General features: G+C 36.9%; 2 protein-coding genes across 7 annotated transcripts; both read right to left on the bottom strand.

Annotated features, from left to right (window-relative positions):
- Positions 1 to 14: 14 nt before the first annotated feature.
- LOC113673936 (xaa-Pro dipeptidase) lies at positions 15 to 8,771 on the bottom strand. 6 transcript variants are annotated; one of them, XM_089199648.1, is made up of 16 exons: positions 8,614 to 8,771; positions 7,745 to 7,928; positions 6,817 to 6,944; positions 6,515 to 6,575; positions 6,179 to 6,226; positions 5,758 to 5,819; positions 5,183 to 5,227; positions 4,863 to 4,938; positions 4,570 to 4,616; positions 4,345 to 4,413; positions 4,137 to 4,208; positions 3,380 to 3,528; positions 2,962 to 3,146; positions 971 to 1,078; positions 511 to 594; positions 15 to 222 (listed from the first exon to the last, which is right to left on the bottom strand). In XM_089199648.1, exons 1-16 carry the CDS (start codon positions 8,631 to 8,633, stop codon positions 103 to 105), a joined length of 1,458 nt encoding a protein of 485 aa, XP_089055774.1. In that variant the 5' UTR covers positions 8,634 to 8,771; the 3' UTR covers positions 15 to 102. The 6 variants fall into 6 exon arrangements, with proteins under 6 accessions (XP_089055774.1, XP_089055775.1, XP_089055777.1 ...); XM_089199649.1 differs by having other exon boundaries at positions 6,838 to 6,944; XM_089199651.1 differs by lacking the exon at positions 4,345 to 4,413 and having other exon boundaries at positions 6,515 to 6,577; positions 6,816 to 6,944.
- A 1,145-nt stretch (positions 8,772 to 9,916) lies between these two features.
- LOC113673963 (xaa-Pro dipeptidase) lies at positions 9,917 to 19,403 on the bottom strand. The gene is made up of 16 exons (XM_027190438.2): positions 19,293 to 19,403; positions 16,043 to 16,226; positions 15,378 to 15,505; positions 15,065 to 15,128; positions 14,798 to 14,845; positions 14,448 to 14,509; positions 13,896 to 13,940; positions 13,664 to 13,739; positions 13,475 to 13,521; positions 13,214 to 13,282; positions 12,899 to 12,976; positions 12,260 to 12,408; positions 11,675 to 11,859; positions 11,160 to 11,267; positions 10,968 to 11,051; positions 9,917 to 10,784 (listed from the first exon to the last, which is right to left on the bottom strand). Exons 1-16 carry the CDS (start codon positions 19,310 to 19,312, stop codon positions 10,629 to 10,631), a joined length of 1,503 nt encoding a protein of 500 aa, XP_027046239.2. The 5' UTR covers positions 19,313 to 19,403; the 3' UTR covers positions 9,917 to 10,628.
- Positions 19,404 to 19,448: the final 45 nt, after the last annotated feature.

Raw genomic sequence — 19,448 nt, 5'->3', positions numbered from 1 at the left:
GGGACAGATAGAGTGCTCTGGAAACTTGATCTGGGTTTATATCACATTGAACAACAACAAGAGTTAAAGTTTTCTTTACATCGAGAGGTTATAAGAAAAATATCAGTTTGATCCTTGAGATTCCTGAGCCATCAGAGCCTCGATTTCATCTACCGTACGAGGCACATCTGTCAACAGCTCCACGCCTTCGGACGTCACCACTATGTCGTCTTCGATATGGACCTGGAAACATCAACAAAAGTAAATTCGTTTCATTTGAAGCAGCTGAAAGTTAAAAGCATGAGGCAAAAAATAAAGACGTGGTTGTCACTAAAACACCCAGACTCGTAAACATTCGTTATCTACCTGTTTTGTGGGGAGAGAAGATTGGATACAAGAGTGTTGAGAGGGGTGCCTAAATCCATCCTCGTATCCAATCTTCTCTCCGCACAAAACACGTAAATAACGACTGGGTACGAGTCTGTAAAACACCTTCCTACAATGAATGATTAAGTCTCAAGAATATCTCACCCCTCCAACATTCCAAAATCGGTTTAAGACTTCTCGGTTGAAGAAACACGCCGTCTCAGGATTTTCTAGTGCCTCCTCGATAACCTCGAAAAACATAAGCAGAGTTAGTGACAGTTGGTAAATCTGTGTTGCACACCAACATAACATGTCCAGCACACAATAGTGACATCATCATCAATGAACTTGCGTCAAGTGCAGTTGTATTTCCGGCCTTAAATTGCATGTGCAACGAAAAATTTAAAGACGACTTGAACCAAACTGAACGTACATTCTTATCGACAGTCGGCGACAAATATGCTGAACATTACCATGTCTGTCCCGCTTGAATAAAGCATCCCTTTCTCCGATCCCCCTTCCCTCTCTCCCAGAACAACGTTGTGAACTGTTTATCGTACGATAGTTCTCGTATTATTCTTGGTTTTTCCACAAATGGGATACTTCACATGAAATTCTGACTTACTCCACGAATGAAATGAATTCCTGGTTCAATGGTGAGTACCATGCCTTCCTCCAGGACACGGGTAGTTCTGAGCGAGCAGAGGCCTGGTTCATTAATTCTTTCGGTTCCCTGTAAAAAAACATTCGAACACTTATTTTTCGACCCAGGTTCTTTATAAGTGGATCACCAACTTTGTTTTGTCCTGGCTATGATATATTGCGTTTGAACCGTTAGATGAAACATTTCCTTTTTTAAGTTTGAAAGGAGTCATGGAAATGTTATCTTAAATGGGAAAAAAATGTAACACGCAAGGATGCTTCGGACAATTTCACATCATTATCAACTGGAAGATTTGCGAGTAAGGGTCAAAGTTACCGAAGCCGAGGGGGTCATAGATGCAACACACAAGGAGATACCTGGTTTAAAACTTTCTTCGAGAAATATCCACCAAAATCAGCATTAAACTGAACTCTCAAATAAATCAACTTCTCCTTCGTCAATTTCTTCTAAAACGTCTTCGAATTGTTCTTTTTAATTTCCGATATCTTAATTTTCAGCGCATAAAAGGTAAGCTATTCAATCTACATGCGCGTGCGCGTGCGTGCGTGGGTAAACCGTAGTTATTACGTCAACCATCATGTAACAAACAGCAAAACCGTTTATGTAACCATGGAGTTCCGTTATTCAGTTGCAGGATGGCTTCACTTGGCAACGGAGGAGGTTTACATGATGTGTGCTGTTTTCCGGACTGAACAGTGAAAAGCGCCTTGGGTGTTCTTCTTGGCAGCAGAGTACGTATCGATTAGTTTGCTTTTTACTGAATCATGGACAGGAAGAAATTATAACTGAAAAGCAAAGCCGAGAGGCTATGTTTTGAAGATGTTTTTCCGGCACAAAAAGTAAGGATAAGGCGCCCAACCTTATTAACGATTTATCGCCGATTGCGGCGCGTTCGTCCGCCAGCAAATATCGCAGGCGATCTTCGCCATTGAGATGCGAAAAAGCTTGGCGTTTTTTTTTCGCCGATCGCCGTAAAGTGGTACTTCAGCTTTATGCAAACTTCGCGCGCACCGATGAAAACGGACAAAATGATGACAGAGAATTCGAAGCAAAAACGTTTTCTTTTTGTAACTGAGGCGCTTCAGAAAGCGATCTGCAAAGTGGGCTTTTCAAAACACTAGACGATTTAATTTACTCCTTTCATCTGTCCAAAACCAGGTTCCACTTCCATCAGCCATTTTGAAAAGTCGTACGATAAAGTCGCTTATTCTAATTGGTTGCTTTCACCAGCGATTAGCAGCGGTGAGAGAAGAAAATCGCGGGAACGAATGACAGCGAAAGGTAGTCGCCGATATCTGACTTGCCAGATGTCGGCGATTTTATACGCCAGTCGCCGCGACCAGCGTATAAAATCGCCTAACCCAAACCTTAACCCTAACCCTGGGCAAAAGTATTTCTCCTTTCACAAAATCACCTCCATAAGAAGGCGAAGAGCTGTTTCTTATACTTGCAATATGCAGAAGAAGCGAGTTTTCATACCCGTTTGGATATGTCTTCTTGACGCCCTAAAGCAAAAACAAAGGTACAAGGAGCCTCTATAACCTCTCTTCTTCAAAAGCCATATGGTAAAAGTGGTTTATTCATAGTAATTTGAGTGAAACCAAGAAAAACATGCTGATGATTTTCAGGCCATTTTCTCTATTGTGTGGCGCACGCTCCGCCAATTAATTTTTAATTTTTAAGTCTTGACAAGTCCCGCTAAATGTGTAGTGGCATTCTACCAGATGATCGAAAAAAAAAAACAAAACGCGGAATCATTTAGTTCGTCATGTTGACTGCTATCCTTATTCATAGCAGCCTATCAAACTATGAATAGCAAGTAATTAATTCAAATGCAATTTTGTGATACATTCATCAAAACTTAGAGGTACACACGCCGATATAAAAAAAAAATCAACAACAACAACATCAAGAGAGCTTAAGTATCGCTTCAACCATCTTCCTTGACATACCTTTGGATATCCTCCAACATCGTGTACATCAAGGCCCATCAAATGTCCCAAACCATAAGGCATAAAAACAGCACCCACATGTAACTTCATCATCTCATTTAAGTCCCCTTGTAGGAGCCCTATGTCTCTGAGGCCCTCCAGTTGAACACGGTCTGCTAAACGGTGCATATCAGCCCAGCTGACACCTAAACATTGAAAAAAAATTTTTAGGCGACATGGCTGGTTTCCATACAGGAACTGAAAGATGATGGGACAATCGTAAAGGGAACAAGTACCACAAAACAGGGATCTGAATAACACGTGACAAAGCTCACATTCTTAGCGATGACCATTGATTATGCCAATTAAAAAACAATGGCGAGTAATTTTGCAGAGCTACAAACATAGTTCTTACTCTACGACAGACAATGTTATTTACCAGGTTTTATTGCTATCATAACTGCTCGGTTTGCCCGCAGACAAATTTCATAAATCATTCTCTGATCGTCTGTAAACTTGCCACTGGCTGGAAATGAACACGTGATGTCTGAAGCATAGCAGTAATACTCACAACCCATGTCAAATAGACTACAGAAAAAAAGAAACGTTATGAAATTTTACATACTTCGAGCCTCAGATGCGCCAAGGAATCTCATAGGGACGGATTTGGGAACTAAGTGAATTGATAAATCTTGCAACAGATTCTCTTAGGCTTGTAACGCAAATTCTCTTGCCATTATTTTCTGCTGGCCGGAGAAATTGCGTAACAAGCTTAATGATAACAAGTCATGGCTCAGAGTTCCTCTATCAGTCAGGTGCCATTCTTCCTTAGCAATACGGTACGGCAAAAATGTTTTTGTACATTCTATTTTCATTTTTTCAGTTTGAAAAACACTTTGCTCACAAAAATTACTTTCACACATTGAACCATGAAAAAAACACTTCACATACTTCAATCACTAGTATGGATTTTCTTCCTGCTCTTATGCGGACTCCGTGATAAAATTACTTATTTATTCAACAAAGTTGAGATTTAGTAAGTTAACGTAAATAACACGTAAATAATTTTTTTGGGGGAAATCCGGGAAAATGACGGAAACAAGATTCCGTTATAAAATTCATTCATATGGTAGTTAGTGATCATGAGCTATAGTAAATTTTCTCGGAAGTAAAGAGATTCAGATTGCCTAACTTACCACATGTCTCCATCCCGTATAACTTTACTATCCACTTCAACTGTATGAGAAGGACAAGCACAGTCGACACCACTAAGAAATATGAAAAAAAAAGGACAACTATCTACAAATAATTTACGTACTAGTAAAAAAAAAAAACGCTCTAGAAACGGGCTTCTAAGAGGGCTGGACCAGTGCTGTCACTTATGTATCAGTTATTCGACTGTACCTTGCCATTAGGCAGTTGTAGGCTAAGTGGCGGCATCCCCCGTGATAAAAACAATAATGCTGGAACAGACTGTGAGAAATTAATAGAAGGATCACCGTAAATTTGACACTGAAACAAAATCAATCATATCACATATACCAACCATTAACCTATTTTACTGATTCACTTTTATCCACCACTGAGTTTAGGATCAGTAAGATTGTGATAACATCTTTAAACACATACCTTTCTAATTGATATGTGGACATCCCTGGTCTGATACGTTTCATCACCTATGGATGAAAGGCAATTAGAGTACTTGGTTGGTTAAAGCTTACGATCAGGGTTAGGGTCAATAAGCTCTTCACTTAAACTGAATGATCAAAATGCTCCCCAAACTTACATCTCAACCTCTTAAATCTTATTCTGATTCTGAGTATGAACATCATTTAATCATTTCATCAGACAGAAATTGTAACACAGAATAGCTTTGGGTTTTAAAACATTATTTTGTGATAACCCAGTAGTGATGCACTCACCTCCTTGTGTGCTTTACTGCTGATTTTGTTAGCATAACGAATCACTTCCAGTTCCTGAGCTGTTTTGAATACACGACTGAGAAAATATACAGATATATAAATATGAACCTCACCTGGAGAATGATTTTATGTTATTGGGAGGGAATTTATCACAAACCAATTTTCCTACATAAAAACAGCAACACCAATTAATTTGAGTTACAAAATTTTTGGAGGTATTTGTAAAGATCTTGTTAGCCTACACAATAGCCACTCCCCCCAGTAATTATCCAGAGGTATCGAAAGTAGACAGTCAACAAAACAGAGGAACATCACCTCACCATTCAGAAATCTCTGGATGTAAAATAGTATTGTCTACATGGAACCTAGCAGGAAAAACATTAATGTTGTGTAGTTAAGTTACTTTATAGCTTCCGTGGCTGATGTGAACTGGAGATAAGAAAAGAAAATGATGCCCTATACCAAGTGCTTCAGGCTTAAACAATTCTTTTTCAAATTCATTACCAGTACATTAACCCTTTAATTACTGATGGTGACTGGTATCATACTTCTTCTTACAATATCACCTATGAATCAAACACTTTAGTCACAAGATTAAGGAAATGATCACCAACTGAAAAAGCTCTTGATTGTTAAACAATTCTTTTTTTCAGCACCTTAAGAAATGTATAAAGAACAGTATGGACAATAGGATGTAAAGGGTCAACCATTGATAGTATTTGGTATTAGGAGGAAATTGTGAACCTCACAAAATCTCTATAACTAAAAGTTGATTAGAAAGTAGACCTTTGAGAGGTAAATTATGAAATTTGAATTCCAACATTAATACCATAAAATTATTGTCTTACATTACAATAAAGTATCCAACACCTGATTGAATTCCAAAACTAATTACTTGTTAATGTTTTCAAATGTAGCTTCTTTGCAAATGTGCCTTGAATCTGTGTTTACACCTTTCTAAAAAGCAAATATTAAAATGATTAATTTACTGTAGGTGCTCAAAATGAAGGATGTGCTGATCAGGCTTGGTCAAATAAAAGTTTGAGAAACTTTCTGAATTCTCCTACACATGACACCTTAGTGGGAGCATAATAAGTGTAACCTTAATGCAAATAAAATAAGTATATTAATGTATGTGATGTTAACCTTAAATTAAGGATGTATGCTATATAACCTTATATGGGCAATTTAGAATAAAATTTGATCCAATCTGATCCTCAACATGGCTCTTGTGTTTGATGCTGTGACACATTTAATAAAATAAAAAAAAACATTTTGGGTTCCTTGGTGCTCCACCCAGCTCCAATGTTACTTACTAACGTGAGAATAACAGAGGGATTTTTCTTTTGCAACACATCAGCAATCTGAGTAACAAAGAAAAATTGAGGAGATATTTCATTCATTTGATGAATTCTGAAGTAAAGTAGGCTTTCATAAATAACTTTTTTAGAATTGTACTGTAGTTTGCAGTGATCCAAGTAAGTTTTAGGCAATTTTACTCACTACAAATTGATCTAGGTAAGTCCTAGTTGATTTTACCCAGTTGAGCAGTCCAAGTTAATCTGGTCCAACTTTTGTACCTGCCTAGCTAATGAAAATGTATGACTTATGTTCAGAGTACTGGGATGGATTACATTAGGCTATTTACAGACCTGGTTGGTGTAGTAGACTTCTTCTACTTCATAACGTTTCCTAAAGTGCTCTAAACTGTTCCTACGACAAATGAAATTTTTGAGAAATATCATACAGTCATGACATGTGTTACAAATGCAGAGCATGGGTTCAACAGAAACATTCCTCTGTATCATTATTGCTTAAGTAGGTATGCATTTTGATGAAGGGTTGGTTTGATGTAACTTTTAACCAAAATTAAGTGTTTTTGTGAATTCTTCCCTAGTCATCCCAGATAATTGTGGATGATCATAAATTGAAAATTAAGCAAATTTTGACTTACACCCCAATCCATTTATGATACCTTGGAGGAGGTTTGGGAAAAAACAAAATAGCACAGGTGCTTTCAACCTCAACTGCACCAAGACAACCTGCTTCTAGTACACCAAATGTCCAGTGGAAAAATGACTCCTAGAGTGAGAGAAACAAATGACATTAACTTCATTTCAAACATCAGCTTGGTCTTCTTAATTTTCTCCATGTGACCACCTTATGTAGATGGCCAGCTAGACTTCACCCTTTAACTCCCAGAAGTGATAAGCATGTAACTTCTCCCTATCATATCTATACAATATCCAGCAAACAGGTAATGAGAATACTCAAACATATCAGGTAGAAGTTGTTGTCTTGATCTAACACCAAATTCTCAAAACTAATTCTTAAGGAAATGGGTAACAACTAGAGGGGAGAATTAACACTTAGTCTACCAGCACACCAGAAGTTTGAAAAGAACAAGTTAACAACACTCTCCTAAATACCAAACACTGGATTGTAAGTAAACCAACCCCCACCATCATTACGTAAGTAATTAGTGCTGGAATTATGTGTGCTGTTGGTAACCACAGCCAATAAATCAGCTTATACATGCATTAATGGTCTATTCATACATCATTCAGTAGTTGATACATAGCCTATCATAGCTGATTGAAAGTTGGTCAAAAGTAGCATGGTAGTGAAGTGATATGTACAGTCAAGGTGTTAGCAAATGTCTCTTCTAGACAGGAGGCACACATATTGACTGAGACATCCCCCCACAAAGTTTCAAGTGTTGTTCAGCTACCAAGTGACTATCTAGCGATGTATCAACTGAACAACCAATGCTGCATATCACACACATGATCCAAATACTGTATTCCTTTAACAATATTAAGGAGAGAAAATTGCAAAATCTCACTGTAAAGATGTTTAAGCAAGTAAGATGTAAATCAAACCTGTCGAAATACAGCATCTACATCTGTGCAATATCTTTGATGCTGCTCCCCTCCTTGAAGTAATATCATTGCTCCTTTTGGAACAGCTTTGTTATCGGTAAGTCGCTCACAAAGTCGTCTTCGGTTGATAGTGTGAAGGCTCAAGGGAACAGCCAGGGAGCTGTTCCCAAACTGATAAAATGACCTTAAAATTTTCAAATTGATAATACAATCATGTATATATAACTATTGGCTGATTACCTTTTTAAGAGACAAATTCCATACTGCTATGAGCCTGTTCATAATAGATCACAAATGACATCAAATTGTGGTCAAAACGAAAAAAGGCACATTTTGACATCTTTGATCTATTGCTAAACAGACGCGTGGAAATTTGGAACCTACTCGTTTTATATAAATAAAGAAGAAAAGTTGGCAATAATAGCCATTAAGTTGATAATAAAAACTGTTAGGTAATACAGTAACTGCAATTTCCATTTCACAAAGATCAGAAGATACCATCAATTTGCTCTTACAAACTAGAGTCTGAAGTGTTCTACTTTAGAGGGTAAATTTTTCAATACAAATTCTTAAATCAATATGTTACAAGTTGTGGATGCCTAAGGCTATTTCTAAACAATACCCCCATAATTTGTATGAATTCGTTAATGGTTCAATGTTAAAAATAATTTGATTGCCTAATATTATAGAACTATTACCTATCGTATTATATTGTAATATTTTGACGTCGACTGAGATGCTCCACATTGAAATTGAGAGAAAGAAACTCACGAATTCAAATGATGCTCCCAGTCATGAACACATCATTAAGGCCATACAGAAATATCTGCATAACAGAAAAGCAAGTTTAAATATGTTGTTTAACTTACTTTGTCTCGACTGTTGCCATAATTACAAGCTGCGATAGCTGCTACCGGATGTCTACACGGAACCAAAATGGAGGTCCGCGATGGTTAGGTCACGATGTCACGCAAATGATCGAGGTCACACTAGGCACTAAGTTTTCGGTACCCCCGATCGACTGTGTTCATCTGGTCAGATGACTTCCAGCATGTTTGGTGAAAGGGTGGTGGAAAAATAACCCAAGTGTGACCTCAATCTAAATAAAAAGTCCCGTATTTTCATAGAAAGCAGTAGGAGTGCCCTCAAATTAACGCGGACTTTATTAAACATGCCGACGTGATATGTTTATTGACTATCAATGAAAACCTAAGGGTAATAATATCAACACTTTACCATGTCGCTCTATCCATGAAAATCTATTCTCAGTGGCTAACTCCTCTGTCAGATTATCTTTTAGAGTCTAAATGTAGGGAGTGTCCTCTTCCCAAAGCATTTCAAGCTCAAGTACTTTCTAAGTTTGGAGAGACATGAAAGACCCGGAAGTCTATGGTTCCTTTAATGTTTGCAAACGTTGCCCCAGAATTGCTACTAATTTGAGACGATGAGAGTTTCTGGAAACTTTGAAAACCCCCTTGACTATCAATTTGCAATTTTACTGCGGGAAAATTCTAAAGTGATAAAAATCACTGCATGATCAAAAATTTGTGAATTAATTCAATACTTAGACGGAAGACAACAGAAAACTCCAAGAAGAATATTTACTCGTCCTATTTTTTCTTTTTTCGATGGGGGAAGGGGTAGGAGAGGGTAATCTTTGGAGGAAACGGTGGATCTAGAGGAGTTGCATATCGACCATTAAGATCCATCAAATATTTTGGCTCGCGCGCGATTGATCTAGACGCATTACGTGACCGAATATCCCCCGGGATATCTAAAGATATTACCCAAGTAATATTCCCCAATTTTCAAACCTTACGTCCGCTATGATAAGTCTTCGCTTAAATCTAATTCAAGAAAAGAGAACGTTTAATGTTTGTTTCAGAAGAAGGAAAATATCTGTTCGTTCATAAAAATTTTTACCAAGGAACACTCAAAGAAAAAGCAGCAAATGAAGACCATTGTTTACAGCTTAAAGAAGACGCAGTACCAAGACAAATGGGGTTAAGCACACTTAATTTGATTTTACTAGTTAAGTTGATAATGTGAATTGCCCACCGTAGAGCAATTCTAAAGCTCTTCGAGCATTAGCTCTACGTCAGAGGGAAGGTAAGGAAAAAGGAAAGAAAATCAGTGTTTATTGCGACACCCAGGCATTAAAGGAGTCGGTTATAAGCTTTTAAAATAATATGTTATTTAATTTCAAAGTATTTCTAATTTATTCTGGCGAATTTTCTTAATTAAAAAGTTTTGTCAAATTTTCTTTCATGAAGACTTTCGAGGAATGCATAAAGTTATTGAATTGATGTAGGTATTTATTTCTTACTTTAGTAAACTTTCTATAGTTAATTTTCGATCTAACCAGCTAAACCAATTTTCAAACTTTTAGCTAGCAAAGAATTGCATCTGTTGAGCTTAATATCTCTGGGTTACTAATTCGTTTGGTCAGGAACAATGCTTGATCATTAAATTCTAAAATTGCGATTCTCCTTACTTTCTGCCATACATTTTTTACCATTTTAGCTTGGAGAATTTGGTATCTAATCGAACTATGTTGCCAGATTAATTTTTTCTTCCTTGTCCCGTCTTTCTGTATGATACCGTATAGATGATTCTTTGATTTTGCAAGGAGAAATTTAACCCCTAAGAGGTTAAGAATTAACTTCTGTCAAATAAATGTAGTGTCTCTATTTCTCACACAATCATATCACTCACGACAGAAAAATGATTGATAAAACTGAAGGAATCGTCACAAACAGTTTTCACACAATAGAGCATTAACATTTTAGCTTGTATGGATCACTTTGGTGGTAAAGTTCAAGTCATGCTTGATATTGCTTATGATTCGGTAGTTACACATTTTTGCAAAGAGATCTAATCGAACTTAATTTGCTACTTGGGATGAAACTGAAGGTGAGAAATGGGGCGGGAGACTGGCTCCCTCTGCCATCAAAGCCTCGATTTCTTGCACAGTACGTGGAACACACGTCATCAGCTCCATTCCATCTGACGTCACCACAATATCATCTTCAATTCGAACCTGGACAAAATCAAAACGGTAAGTTTGGTTTTTAAATCGAAAGAGCTAATTTAAATCTCAAGATTTTACCTGGTACTTCTTTGTGGAAATCTTACCATCTTTAGCATTTGGGGTAGAGTCATTGGTGACAAACATTTTTGGGACGAAAACAACACTAATTTAAAGTCAGGTAAAAATTCTCACCCCTCCAGAATTCCTGAATCGCTGTAGCATTTCTTGATTGAAGAATCGCGCCGTCTCAGGGTTTTCCAAAGCAGGATTCAAAGTCTGAAAATAGAGCAAATCTCCATTTCACTGGTAACTTTCTTATTCCCTTCAAAAAATATTTGCAAGTAAAAAGGCCTCCGAGGTAATTACCAAGCAGTCGTTACTTACAGCATCAATAAAATAAAGTCCTGGCTCAATGGTCAGTACCATTCCCTCTTCTAAAACACGAGTGGTTCGGAGCGAGCGGAGGCCTGGTTCTTTTAACCGTTCAGTACCCTGCAAATTTCAAATGGTAATGAACGGACTAGTCTCAAATTGTGTAAGATTTAAAGAAATTGGAGTTGACAAGACTCTGGCAGAGTACTAGGTCAGAACTTTCTTTGTTATAGTGCTAGGCGAAGAAATGAAATGAGTTTAACTGAAAGAAAAAAAACTGCTAGAGCTTCAGGAAAAAGAAAAAACAGAGACGAGATAGAGATAGGGAAGAGGTGACAACAAAGGAGACAAATACATCAAATTCATAGAGACAACACCCTTCCTGGTTAAGTAGAATATTGAAAAAAAATCCTAGTGATATGCAGGAACCTATCATATGGCGAAGCATCGGTCACATTGGGAAATTTTTCTTCCTTTGAACCAGTTTGCTGTAACTGAATTCACTATGTTAATGGTAAGATTTTTACCTCTGGGTATCCTCCAACATCGTGCACATCCAGTCCCATAAAATGTCCCAGACCATGAGGCATAAAAACAGCCCCAAGATGAACCTTCATCATTTCATCCAGGTCTCCCTTCAGGAGCCCCATGTCTCTAAGACACTGTAGCTGGACACGCTCTGCCAAACGGTGCATATCAGGCCACTTTACACCTGTTGAGGGTAACGACCTATTTTTGAAAAATGCAATGCTATAATGGCATAACACTCTTAACAGGCCACATACTTACAACGACCAATTTTCCCCGGAAGAACAGACTAAAATGTGCATGTCACAATGTCAGCAATAGCAAAAGAAAATTCTGAACAAAAAAATAAATCACTGTTTTCACTCGCTTTGCGTTGTTACCAGTCCTCCTTGTTTTGTTTATTCAGTTTTGTTGATACATTTAGAAAATTACTCACCCTTCATAAAACAAAACAAAAAAAAAACAGGTGTCGCTAAATGTTTTTTTTTTCCACTATATATCGCGATTATTTCTCTGAATATATGACAAAGCGTCAGAACCTGGAGCTTAGATAACTACAAAAAGGCACTTATAACAGCACTTACCAGGTTTAACGGCTGCCATGACTGCACGACTGGCTTTGTAGACGGCTTCATAAATATTACGCTGATCATCTGTGAACTTGCCATTGGCTGGAAAAGAACAAGTGATGTCTGACGTATAGCAATAGTATTCTCCTCCCATGTCAAACAAGCTGTAAAGTGGAGCAAAGGAAAATAAACAACAACGGCTACAAAATAACATAAGTAAAACAGCCATTACAGTGATCAATTTGAATAAATTGATTAACAACATGTCCAAAAGTCTATTTACGAGCATCACACTGAACTATCTTATACAAAACCAGAGTTGGTGCTGTCAGTTGATGGGCTATTACTTGGTGTAGAAGACACAGTATACGTCACAATAGAATTTCATTACAACCGGGAATGAGAAAACAATGAAAACAACAGTGTGACGTATTCTGTGTCTTCTACACCATGTAAGAGCAAGTTGATGGTGAAGGCTTTAAAGGACTTTTCAACCTACACAGCACCTGAGCAATTATCCTTGAAAGACACTTGCCTCAATAGCATTACCACACCCAAACAGAACTCTTTAATTGCTTTCTTTATTCTCAAACCGTTTTAGCTTGACTTTTCAATAAATGAATTATTCATTTGTTAGAATTATGTTCAACTCACCACAGATCTCCATCATGGATCTTCTTGTCATTTGGTGCTCCTGCATGGCCATAATGGAGAGTAGCACAGTTATGACCACTGAAAGAGAATTATTAACATGATAAACCACTGAAGTTTTATTCTGCAAGGGGAAGGCTGAGATATTCCAATATCTCCTCTGTTTATATTCATAGGAAATTATATTGTCAGTATTCAAAATTGCCCTGAATTTGAGACTCTTCATGAGGTTGCAGTAGAAATGTTAATTCTATGGACCTTGTCACCATTTGTTGTTTAAAAACATATTTTTTCTTGGTTGAATGACTGAAATGTTACCTTGCTCCAATACATGTGTAGGACATATGACGACATCCACCCTGAGAATAGCAGAAGTGCCGGAACAAGCTGCAATGTACAATTGACTTCAATCATCAGCTGACTCCATGATTTTTGATAAAATTTGAGTCATCACTTCAATATTGTGGGTTAATTTACAGTTATGGTATTAACCCTATTGGCTAAGAATCACATTCTTGCACAAAATTCCATGCTACTTTTCTATATATGAATGAGAAAGTAACTGAAAATTCAATTTACCTTTCTATTTCAAATTCTGCCATCCCAGGTCTGACACGTTTCATCACCTAAGATAAACAACAATCATCATGGTCACACTTTCAAAAAGATCTAGTCACAGTTATTAGAAAGCATGTTTTGGCTCAGACGTTAAGTCTACAGAATGTTAAACTTTGCAAAGCCAGCTGATGATATAAAATGTTAGTTTACCTCTTTATGTGCCTCACTGCTGACCCTGTTAACATAGCGCATCACTTCTAATTCCTGAGGTGTCTTGAAAACTCGACTAGACCCAAAAACAAACAGGTAATCAGAAAGAAATAACAAGGAAACTTTGATGTATTCTGTAAAGCTTGCTTGTTTACAAAAATTGTATTTTGCATAATTAAGATAGAAAGCCTAACACAAGCAAAATATGTACTTAATTCTTAACAACACTTACCATTCAGCAATCTCTGGATGCAAAATCTTGCTATCCACATTAAACCTGGAGAGGAATTGATACAAAAAACACTGAGGGCACACCTTACTGGGGGTATCTAACAACATATATAGAACTTTGAGATCCATAGGTGCAAGTTGACTGGTTTTGGCATAAAGCTTAGAGCTAAGGCATGTACAAGGATGTACTGTTAATAACACAGGGACTGAATCGAGGGGGTAAGTTTCTAAAGAAACTGTGGACCTGCTTTGGTGAGGGAATATATAACAAGATTATTTAGTTTACAAACTGAGTTGAAATGTAAATTAGCCACTGTAAAGAGTTTCAGAGCTGACATGTTGAACAGTAGCCCTTCATCAGAGCCAAGGGCTTTGAGAGGGATTAGAAAGGGGTTTGAAATTTTGCTCTGATTAAGGGCCAGTGCTAGAAATGTCAGCTTCAAAACTCTTTATGGTGGCTAATTTACATTATAAACTCAGTTGATAAACCAAATTACCTTGATATATCTAGCTAGACCTGACCACAAAATAACATTAACAGCATCAAACCCACTTGCTAATGCCATCAAATGCTGCTTCTCTGCAATGATGACCTGAATCAGAGTTGAGTCCTCGCTGCAAAGAACAAACAAATCAATTTATCACCTGAGGTCAGATGTATCCGAAAAGTAAAGAGTAAAATACTTGAGTACTACTACAAATTGATACAATGAAGATTGCTCTTTGTTTGCAGAACGTCCTTTAAAAATCAGTTTTTACATGCATAGGCACTAACAAAATTGGAATGATACCAATGTAAGCCAAGTTATGTTAAGTTTTAGTATTGTACATTCATTGAAATCTTTCTATAGAATTAAGCTGCAGGGCTAGGGGCATAACTCCTGTTGAATGGCAACTACTTACAAGAGTCAAGAGAACAGATGGAGACTTCTTCTGTAGTACTTCAGCTATCTAAGTAAGAATCAGTAAATCATAAGTCAGACTGTATTGTTGTGAATTTATTCTACTCCATATTTATCTTATACAGGAATAGAAGAAGAACAGCATCAGAAGTCATGATTATAATAACAATAACAACAACAAAAACATCATAAAACAATAATGATAATGCTAATAATAATCATAATTATCATCATCATCTCAAGCTAATATTTAAAATGCATAAATTACCTCATCTGTAAAAAAGACCTCACCCACTTCGTACTTTTTCTGAAAATGCTCCTGGCTGTGGATCCTGAAAAACAAAAAGCACAAAACATTTCTTTCATGGACTACTGCCAATTTCAAAGGACAGCCAATAGGCCATTATAAGCCACTTTTAATATTTATTTAATAGCGATTATCAGTCACAGAAAACTTTCTATGCACAATACAACCATTCAGTTAGAGTCAATCAGGACAACTGGGCACTTCTGCACAGAGCTGTACAGAAGTAAATGGGTAAAGCAGCCAACACTACAAACAGTCATTCTAAGATGCTCACTTTCCCATCCATATAGCATATTCTGGAGGCAGACGTGGAACAAACAAGATTGCACAAGCTGTATCCACCTCTACAGCACCAAAACAATCAGCTTCTAGAACACCAAAGGTCCAATGAAAATATGATTCCTGAAAATAGGAATTAACATGATCTGTAATACTGAGAGTCAAATATCAAATAATAAATTCCACAAATTTTTAGAAAAACAAAATAGCCGTCACTGAGAAATGTGATTGCCCAAGCAATTGTACATGCTCATATACTCATAAAAAGCTCTGTTAACCATGACAGTGATTGATGTGTGGAGTTGTTTGTTATTCAATAACAGACAACTCCTCACATTTTTTTTGTCTAAAAAATGAGTGCATTTTGTTCAGTTTGAAAGTAATTTGTGTTGTTAGGACCAGTTAATAGTTTGGTTCCGAAAGAAGTGATCCTCAGCAATGTGATTGTTGATATACTCTTTTTTGTGTTCCTGGATGTGTGTTCAGTCAGCCTTGTTATGAAGTTCTTGCCAGTTTCTGAAATGTAAGTGGCCATGTTGGACAGCCCTGTTGAAAATTTTATAAATAAGTAGAAAACAACTGAGTGAATAATCAAATTCAGAGTAATTCTCCCCTGAAGTAGGCTTCGTTTTCACTAAGGTCCTTGCAAGTGTAGTTTACCTGCCGAAAAACAACATCGGTATCAGTGCAGTATCGTTGACTTTGTTCTCCTCCCTGTAGCAAAACCATTGCTCCTGATGGTACACCTTCAATTGTTTTTAGACGCTGACATAACCGCTTCCTATTGGTTGCATGTAGACTAACTGGAATAGAGAGAGTGTGTGCTGCAAGCTGAAAGCAGGACCTAAGAAACAAAGGAATGATTATGATTATGTTTTAAATTTCATATTAGCTGATGAAAAGTAAGTTGCCTGGAAATCAAAATATAAAATTAAGACATTCTTGTTTTAATTAAATTAATCTTCTCACCCCTCTAAAAGCAGATGACTGAAAATTTGGCAATCCTTTTTTAGCCAAACTACTCATTCCTAGTACAATTATCATATTGTTATCATTATTGGATGATCTCTAACATAAGGAAGAAATCAATAAAAGATCATTTTAGTTTTTCAGAAAAATTGAAATTAAAACATAATGTTAAAAGGAAAATTGATATTAAAACAACTGTACTATTCTATTTTATAGTGTGGTGGTTCAATTGCAATATTTAGACTTTGCAAGTGAAAAATTACAAGCATGTCTAAAGGAAGTTCTCTGTAAATTACCGAAAGGAAGAGAAAAGAAAAGAATTGAGGGCCAAACTCTCCCTGTTCTAGCATCTCAGCGAAGAATTTCACCACTCTGACAAAGACCTAAAGGAAGAATGCTCCTTTCTGTGCTTTGTCACCATTCTGTGAATGCTGAACATCCATCATAACAGTTTTTCAACAAAATAATGAAAAGCTGCCTTAACAAACTTTCACACCTAATTTCAAAGAACTTTGAAGTTAAGGAGCACATCAATGACTAGTCTTCATGCTGCCTTTCTTTCTTTAAGAAACTCATGGTCTGTTGGAGAATAAAGTTTTCTTTACCTCAAAAGGTCTCACTTATAGAAATCCACACAAGCTTTGAGAAGGTGTACTGGAAAATGGAGCCATTATTGAAAGATTCAGATGAAAAGAACTGGTTAGTGCAACTTTATGCTTGATCACTTTAAATTACATTGAGCGCAAAAACTCTAATCCACCCAGAGCTCTCGTCAAAGCTCTGAATTCCTTAAAGACACGCAATGACATTGCTATCACCAAGCCAGACAAAAGCCCGGGAGTTGTTGTGATGGACAGATTTGAATATATTTGCCTTCTGGGTGATGCATCAGTTGACAACACTACAAAGTTCATTCTGGTCAATGACAAGCCACCCAAGAGCCGTGGATGACTGCCTAGGTATTTCTCCCTCCTTCAAAAAGAGGAGACTTGCACATTGTTACATGAAATACTGCCTAATGAAATCACAGAGAAACTCCCTCGTTACAGTTCCAACTCACACACTTACAGAGCCTATGCTACAGGGACTTACAATCACAAACTTGCCAAGTGGCTTGAGAAATAGCTGAAACAACTCTCCTTGAATGAATATACCATCAGCGATACCTTTGATTTCACCAATGAGCTTTGCAATCTGTCTGATGACATTCTGGTCTTTTATGACATTGCTTCTTTCTTCATCAATGTACAATAATATTATTGGAGAAAACTATGAACATCCAAGCCAACAAAGCCTTCACAGATGATTGGTTCAACAAAGGCTACAGCCTCAAACTTCAAAAGAATTAGCTCATCAGACTCTTGAGCTTGCCACAACAAACCAACTCCTCCAATTTGATGGACTGTTATTTGAACAAACTGATGGAGTAGCCATGGGTCCTCCTCTTGGCCACTTAATGGCAAATGTCTTTATGTGTCATCTCGAAGAACAGTCAGTGCAAGATGGCTTAATGCCTTAGTTGTGCAAAGGATACACTGATGATACTCTGCCTAACACCGATACAGCTAACTAATTTCTTGATAGGTTGAATGACCTATATCCTAGTCTATCATTTACTATTGAGCTTCCTGTAAATGGTGCTATCCCTTTTGTTAGGTTTGAAATTGTAAAAAACAGCACCAAACTGGAAACCAAAGTCTTAAGAAAGGCAACAAACACAAGGTTACAAATACATTTTCAAAGCCCTACCAATAAACAGTACAATGACTCTCTTCTAGAGAAAATGTTAAATAGCACAACTGTAACTTGCTATCCTCCACAATTGATACTTTTAGTGAAGAATATGACAAATTAAGATTTATTTTTGAGTTTTCTTTTTTTACAAAAAAAATAACTCTCTGTTAGCGTGCAGAATGGTATGCTCCTTGCACTGATCAGATCGCCACATTTGCATATGTAACTCACATTAATCAGATTGCTGCATAAGGGTATGTATCTTGCACCAATCAGATTGCTGCATTAGGGTACGTATTTCACACCAGTCATATCACAGCATTTGGATATCTTGCACCAATCACAGCATTTGGGAATTGTTTTCTTGCAAATGATATCATGGAATTAGGGGACCGTGCACAAAGAATGACATAAAGAATGAGTTTTGGGCTCATTTGAGAAGTGTAATGGTTTGTGGCCTTGGCAAAAGCCTCATCAATTAAGGTTTAGATTTCGCAGGATATGAAAGGTTCACATCATTTGTATTATTGTTGAGTTAAAATGTTTCTTTTTAATTGCTAATTATCTCACCTTCTTAAATTATATTTTTATTGTAATCTGTAGTTATTAAGCTTTCTTCTGATATATAGTTGGCTAAGATTTTAGTGAAACTAGCACATGTATGAATTTTTTCTCAAATGTTTTCCTGAAGGACAACTGCAAAAGTGGGAAGTAACCTTAAACCCTAGATTACCTGATATTACTATTCTTGATATGATTTTTGTATACATTTCTATTTCTAGGTATTTTCATTTTATTGTATATAGTCTAATTTAGTACTTTTAATCTAAGTTAAGACCTTTTCTGAAAACCATAGTGATGTGATGAAAGTGTCCTAATAAAAGATTATGATAACTTTCGCCATTGTTTTCTTTATCAAATACTTGTATACGTAATGAACAATTGAACTGTGTACAAATCGTGCCGAAAATTTCTCTTGTGTAAGCTCTGAATACGATTACAGAAAACTGAAGCACAATCAACGTACATATACTGTCATTTGCGAAGGATCTGCGAGATCGTGAACAAGCTAGGTCACAAAAGGCTCAAGAGCGACTATTGGCAGATCGCGCGCCACGAGATTTCCATAAGCAGTTATCTAATTGCCTTTATGAGATTACGATAAATAAATAGTACAATAAGTAAAATATAAGCAAGAAGTACTTACGGAACAATAGCGGCAGTCATGTTCGAAAGCTCTGTTAGCTAACAGCTAAAGGAAATCTTAGCAAGAAGATGCCTTGTTTCAATCGCTCCAACGGTGGATTCGGAAGTGTCCGTGAATAATCGTAAACCATCGGGAATTATCGATCTCGTACGGGCG

This window comes from Pocillopora damicornis, chromosome 3, assembly GCF_964200805.1.
Source record: "Pocillopora damicornis chromosome 3, jaPocDami1.2, whole genome shotgun sequence".
In the NCBI taxonomy this organism is placed as follows: domain Eukaryota; kingdom Metazoa; phylum Cnidaria; class Anthozoa; order Scleractinia; family Pocilloporidae; genus Pocillopora; species Pocillopora damicornis.
The sequence above is the reverse complement of the archived record's forward strand: the minus strand, read 5'-3'. Positions and strand labels throughout refer to the sequence as shown.

Bases quoted from the DNA above. Each gene is read 5' to 3' on its own strand.
- LOC113673936 (XM_089199648.1), bottom strand. From the start codon at position 8,633: ATGGCAACAGTCGAGACAAA. The intron at 5,820-6,178 runs GTAAGTAACATT...TTTGCTTTTTAG, and splicing joins CCTCTGTTATTCTCACGTTA to AAAGGTGTAAACACAGATTC. The intron at 4,414-4,569 runs GTATGTGTTTAA...AATTTCTCACAG, and splicing joins TCCACATATCAATTAGAAAG to TCTGTTCCAGCATTATTGTT.
- LOC113673963 (XM_027190438.2), bottom strand. From the start codon at position 19,312: ATGACTGCCGCTATTGTTCC. The intron at 12,977-13,213 runs GTAACATTTCAG...ATTCTCTTTCAG, and splicing joins TACACATGTATTGGAGCAAG to TGGTCATAACTGTGCTACTC. The intron at 11,052-11,159 runs GTAAGTAACGAC...CTCTATTTTCAG, and splicing joins GACTTTATTTTATTGATGCT to ACTTTGAATCCTGCTTTGGA.